Source organism: Neovison vison, chromosome 4 (assembly GCF_020171115.1).
Source record: "Neovison vison isolate M4711 chromosome 4, ASM_NN_V1, whole genome shotgun sequence".
NCBI classification, from domain to species: Eukaryota; Metazoa; Chordata; class Mammalia; order Carnivora; family Mustelidae; genus Neogale; species Neogale vison.
In genome coordinates, this window is record NC_058094.1 from 51,451,357 (window position 1) to 51,458,041 (window position 6,685).

General features: G+C 38.1%; 1 protein-coding gene across 1 annotated transcript; it reads right to left on the reverse strand.

The window, feature by feature from the left end:
- Positions 1-1,904: 1,904 nt before the first annotated feature.
- Positions 1,905-2,834, reverse strand: LOC122905563 (homeobox protein NANOG-like). The gene is given in 1 exon segment (XM_044247112.1): positions 1,905-2,834. A coding segment is annotated over 1 exon segment (930 nt).
- Positions 2,835-6,685: the final 3,851 nt, after the last annotated feature.

Below are 6,685 nucleotides of genomic sequence, written 5' to 3' on the forward strand. Positions count from 1 at the left end.
CTCGATTCCAGGATGCTGGGATCATGATCAGAGTCAAACGCAGCTGCTCAACCAACTGAGCCCCTCAAGCGTTCCTGCTTTAAATACTTTTTTTGTTTTTTTGCTTTAAATACTTTTAAAGTTACAACAAAACCTCATTAGAGACTCATAAATATGCAATACATAAATAAATACGATTATAACAGAATGCATCATGGGTAGGCACAAGAACAGAGGCCAAAATGTTATAGAGCCACCAGCTGTCAATCAAAAATGTCAATCAAAGCCAAATGCCCATGTACACAAAGCAGTCTTAAAAAGATGCCGCTAGGGGGCGCCTGGGTGGCTCAGTGGGTTAAAGCCTCTGCCTTCGGCTCAGGTCATGATCTCAGCGTCCTGGAATCGATCGGCTCTCTGCTCAGCAGGGAGCCTGCTTCCTCCTCTCTCTCTGCCCGCCTCTCGGCCTACTTGTGATCTCTGCCAGTCAAATAAATAAATAAAATCTTTAAAAAAAAAAAATATATGCCGCTAGGCTATGCCTGGGTGACTCAGTAGGTTAAGCCACTGCCTTCGGCTCAGGTCATGATTCCAGGGTCTGGGATCGAGTCCTGCATCCGGCTCCTTGCTCAGCAGGGAGCTTGTTTCTCTCTCCATCTCTGCCTGCCACTCTGCCTGCTTGCCCCCCTCCTCTCTCTCTCTCTCTCTCTCTCTGACAAACAAATAAATAAATAAATAAAATCTTTTTAAAAATTAAAAAAAAAAAAAAAAAAAAAAGATGCAGCTAGAATTTCTGGAAACCATTCCCACTTTTGCTCCAGCAGTGGCCCGCTTTCACGCTTGAAAGTGTAGTATCTTATCTACTCTATAAACTCATCTCACCATCTCACCATTCTGGTCTTGGGTCTTCAGTTCTTTGGTATATCTGGGACAAGAATTGAGCCACCTGGGAACAATCACACCAAGGATAAGGGGATAGATACAAATCTTGATGCTGCTTAAGTTTTCATCTGGACCCTTCCCTTGTGAGTATAACTAACCTTGCATTCTGTAAACTATCTTCCAATGAAAACCCTATTAATTCAGTGTATGAGTATCAATCCTTATTTATTTTAGTGAGGTTTGGTTTCTAAAATGACCACTATATGATTGGGAGCAAATGGTATTTTACATACACATTCCTATTTTCAAATCTGAAACCCTGAAGTTCTGAGATTCATTGAAATGTTCTTGCAGGATTTGTCATGTGGGTGAAAGAAACTAGATCCACAGAACTTGGTTATTTTTTGAATGTGAATCTGTATTACCATCTTATGAGATTCATTGAGATTTAATGAGTTACATTTATTTATGTACTTGCTTATTATTTCATTCATTTTTAAATAATTTACATTTTATTTTTTTTTATTTTTTTTTAAAGTGGGTATTTTTATTTATTTGTACTTAAAACTATCCACCAACCAGCCAAACTGGTACTATTATCATACATTAAAATACAAAACATCTTTCTACAAATACTAGAATTAACAGTTCTAGTAAAACCTCACAAGGGGCAGAGGAAATTGTAGTTTTACCCTTCATCATTAAAAACTAAGGGTGGTAACAAGAAAGCCTCACAATCTCAGAATATACCATTATCCTTCATCACATGTCTTTGTATCTTTACTTCCTATTCTTGAGGTTAGATTCTAAAGCCTGAAGATTCCCACAGTAGGACCGTATCCAGTTAGCTACAGCCAGAAACACCTGTTCCATGTTGTGCACAACCAATGCTACTGAGAGCTTTGTCTCCAATCGTACCCCCTCAATAGATACAGTAAGAATAATGGGAAATACAATATTAAGGCAAAGATACAGGACTCTAAAAGACAAAGCCTAGGAGACTTGACACAGCCATCGCCCAAACCAAGATTGAATAATACTCGTCATCACACATCTTCAGGCTGGATGTTCACAGAGTAATTTGGGAACAAATCCATGATTTGCTGGGTACTAAAATACTTAGTGGAGTGCTGTATTACACTATAGCTTTCCCCAGAAGTTTCTAAGAGGGACTCCAAATCGCTGACAGAATTTTGCTGGAACTGGATCTGGGGCTGCAGGGATTCCTCTCCACAGCTGTGGAGCTGGCTGTTCCAAGCTTGGGGGCACCAGGTATGATTGGTCCAGGAGTGGTTGCTCCAAGACTGGCCGTTCCAGGAGTGATTGCTCCAAGATTGGCTGTTCCAGGTCTAGTTGCTCCAATTCAGGTTATTCGAGGTCTGGTTGCTCCATATTGGAAGGTTTGCAGAAGTGTTCATCAGGTGTCCCTGGTGGTAGGAGTAGAAGGCTGGGTATTCCGTGGCTGCTGTGCTATTCTGAGTCACACTCTTGCTCTCCTTTGGCCAGTGGTTTTTCTGCCACCTCTTACATTTCATTCTCTGGTTCTGGAACCAGGTCTTCACCTGCTTATAGCTAAGGTTCAGAATGTTGGAAAGTTCTTGCATCAGCTGGGGGCTGAGGTATTTCTGCCTCTGAAATCGATCATTGAGGACATAGAGTTGGGTCTGAGAGAATACGGTCCTGATTTGTTTCTTGCCCTGGGCTGTGTCTTCCTTCCTCCCCATTCTCTCCTCTGCAGAAGTGGGCGGTAGTTTCATCTTGGGACTGGTGGAGGAATCGGGGCTGTCCTGAACAAGCAGATCCACGGAGGAAGGAAGAGGAGAGACGGTCTCCGCGTGGGGCGTCTCAGCAGATGACATTTGTAGGGATGTGTAATTTTCTTCAGGCCTGCAAACCTCAGGCATTGGAGAAGAGTCCCTAGACCCGGGTGGACTGGGGCCAGGCAGGCATTGGGGCAGAGCGGGATCCTCACTCATGTTGGGGAGTTGAGGGTAGGGAGGGGGAAAGAGTAAGATTGTAAGGAAGGCCCAGGCTTCTGGATCCAGGTGGAAGAGCCGGGAGAAACACAAAGATGTCCAGGTGTAAGAGTATGAGAAAGACAGAATGAAGGAGGTCACCCCTGAAAGGGCAAGAGCCAAGCAGCCCAATGGAGTCCTAAATAACTTACATTTTAAATACCTTGGGTTTCTTGGTGAACTTTAGAGAAAACAGAAAAACAATGACAGTTTAATTTGTCTGATACATTTTAGCTGAATGGTTTTCTCATTGTTTTTGACTCCATTCTGATCAGTATTGCCATGTATGCATTGCAGAATTAAGTATAAGTCACTTGTTTTTGCATGATAACAAAATATTACTTTCTATTGAAGAATAATTTAACGGAAGATAAGAATGTCTCTGTGTGAAAGAAAACTGTTTTAAAGTTTCCTGTCAGGATGTTTGGTATTTTCGGATTGGTTTGCTAGCTCTGCATATATAAGATCTCTGCAGTAGCTTTCAGGGAAGAAATAGCAGTGTTAGCGAATTGTAAATCCACTAAAGAAAACAAACCAGATTTCATTTTGTGTTGTATTATAAAAACTCCTCCGCAATATTATATAAAATGCAAATCTGACCCAATTCAGTTCACCACATATCTTTATTTAAAATGATTATTTTCCTTATAAAATATATAGAAAAAATGAGAAAACAATAGAATAAGAAAATAAAAAGCAAAGGAGAAGACTGAATAAGAAATGAATCTGTTTCATAAATCTATTTCTCTGTCTTGCTCTTGGTTTAATTGTTCTGTTCTAAAGCAACATTAAGACTGCTCTTATTGATTCCATCTTGGGAGATTACTCAATGTCTCTGTCTAGGTAGTTAGGTATTTTGGATGTTGTTCACAAGTTCTGTCTGAAACATGCTCATTTTTCATTGTAGCCTTTTCATAGGAAGGTTTATTGACCTAAATTTAAGGTTTCATTGAATTTATTCATCTTTCTTTCTACTCTCTGATATCACTTTGTTAACCTCCTTTTTCCCTCACTTTCTGGCAAATCCTTTTCCTCTAGCTCATTTATTCTTATTTTCTTCACTGTATAGAGTGTGTGTGTGTGTGTGTGTGTGTGTGCCTATGTACTGCTGCTGAGAGTGAGAATGACTGAATTTTTTAACATCATCACTAGGAACATAGTATTCTACTCTTCATATGTTAGGAAAAAGAAAGTGAAATCTTTATTTTATGCTTATTACTATTTCTTTATGGTAGCATTTCTGCATTGAATGGCTTGGGAATAAAAAAATTTGTGTCCGAGTTGGAAGCGCTCAATGAGATACGGCTTTTCTTCTTTGAAGTTAAAAGAAATATTTCATCACCAACTTTTGCTTCAAGTTCTTTCTGTAAATTCACCAGGTATAACTTTGAGCTGAAGTCAAGTATATATGACTGGAATCTTAGCTGTTTAACACTGTTTTCCTCTTAACATGAGAGAAGCCTTTATGAGCTCCAATAACATTTCTTTCTTTTATGCTTCATTATCTGTATACTATGCATATAAAAACTAAAATATTTGTCATCTCAAATCCTTTTTTAAGTGAGGAGAAAAAAAGAGGATAATTTGAGACTTTTTTTTAAAATGACTGGGTTATTACCTAGTTGTTCTCTTATGCAAAGCATATACATCTAGGGAATAACCGTATCAGAATGGAATAAATCAGTTTACTGTGTAAGCTTGTCTATTGTATTAATTTGCTTTATATTGTATTTCACAAAGGAAATATTCAAATTATTCATTGACTACAGATACAGATATCAATTAAAATTATTTGATAAAAACTCTGTCACTGAAATGTTCAGAGAAAATTAGATACAAGTTTGAGTGGTTGTGGTAGTACAAGCTAATGACTATTAGTGTCTCAGAGGCCTCAATATCAGACACAGGAAATTAACTGTATGTGGAGCTACATAATCCAGCCATGTTTTCAGTCCATTACTGTATCACGTTATTGCAAAGACGAAACAGAGAAGACAGCGAAGAGGAAGAGTTGAAGATTTTTTAAAATTAGAAGATAAAGCACGCAACTGTTAAGATCCTGACAGAAGAGAGTAGGCACACTCAAATATTTTAATTAATAAAGGGAATGATAAATAGTGATGGAATCCGTATTGACTTAAGGGAACCAGTAAGGCTTGGTGGTGCCCTCAGCAACAGTCTAGACAAAACCACTGATAATATATTTAAGTGATTAAATATTTCCAATGTGTCAAAATCACAGAAATAGCTGAGGGCATAAGAAGGAATGATAGGGATCATCAAGTACAAATCTTATTGTAATGGACAACATGAAAATATTTCCAAATCCAATGCATTCTACATCAGTTTTAATTATTATAACATTATTTTTTATGGTTTGCTGAAATTTCTCCTGATATAACTTCTACTCTTTGCTCCTACTTCTGCCCTTTGGAGACCAAAGGAATTATTTTGTACTCCAGGTAGGAAAAATATATGTAGAAATATTTATTCCAGAGTCAAATACTTGAGGATTTAAGTCATATTTAAACTAAAATCTAGTTTGAAGGATGTAATAGTGTTCCCACCATTTCCCCTTACTGGATTTGGGAAGTTCGTTTGCACACCATCTCCTCTACTGTTGCTATAAACGTCCCACACACCTAGTTAAGGTCACTTCTTATATCTGAGACTTCGGACTGTGGTAGGAATTACTTCAACACTTACTTTCATCTCTTGTGTATCTTTCAGCTTCTCTCTCTACTAGACTATTTCCACCAGACTGCAAACATACTGCTATTTCTATGCATTAATATATATGAAATACTTTGTCTCCCATTTCCAACTTCAACTAAGACTCTTTTAGTTTCATTAACTTGAGATAAAAAGTCACTGAAATATATGTCCATGACACTGTCTCCCATTCTCTCTCTCTCTCTCAAACACATTCCAACTAGAATTTTGATCCTACCATCTCACCAAGGATATCAGTATCTATTCAATGTTACCATGTCAGATTCACTGGTCATTAATGAGTCTCATGTTTCTTGACTAAAAATCACAAGCAGCATTTGTCAAAGCTAATCTTACATTCTTTCTTTTGAAACCTTTGCTTAACATACAAGTTCCATATCTTGTCTTTCCTCTCTCTTTCTCTACCCCCTTTCCTAATCGTTTTGACTTAGTTTCTATACTGAGTAGTCTTCATATTCCAGCCTCTAAATGACTGAAAACTCTAGGGCTTAATCCCTGAACAATTCCTTTGGGTGTTTAAATAACATCTTAAATTTAATATACCCAGAACTAATTCCCAATGTTCACTAACACCAAAATTATCCCTCTTTCAACTAATTTCCAGTTTCAGAAAAACAGACTACATCTTGCTGTAGCTAACATACTCCAAGTCATCTATAACTCTTCACTGTCTCACATTCCATGTCTACCTTTTAGTTCTATCAGTTATGACAAATTATACATTTACCAAATACTTGAGCATCAGTAATACGGATGTTCATCTTTTTAGGCTTTAATGCCATTTTCTTTGCTGCTTACTTTCCAAACACTAAGTTAGTGTTTTCCATTTGGATTGTCGATGACACCCTAGGGGCCACCTGGGTGGCTCAGTTGGTTAAGCATCTGCCTTCAGCTCAGGTCATGATACCAGGATCCTGGGATGAAGCACTGCATCAGAGTCCCTGCTCAGCGAGGGGTCTGCCTCTTCCCCAGCCTCTGCTTGCTGCTCCCCCGTTTGTGCTCTCTCTCTCTGTGTCAAATAAATAAATAAAATCTTTAAAATTTTTTTTAAAAAATAAAATAAAATAATTCATCAAAAG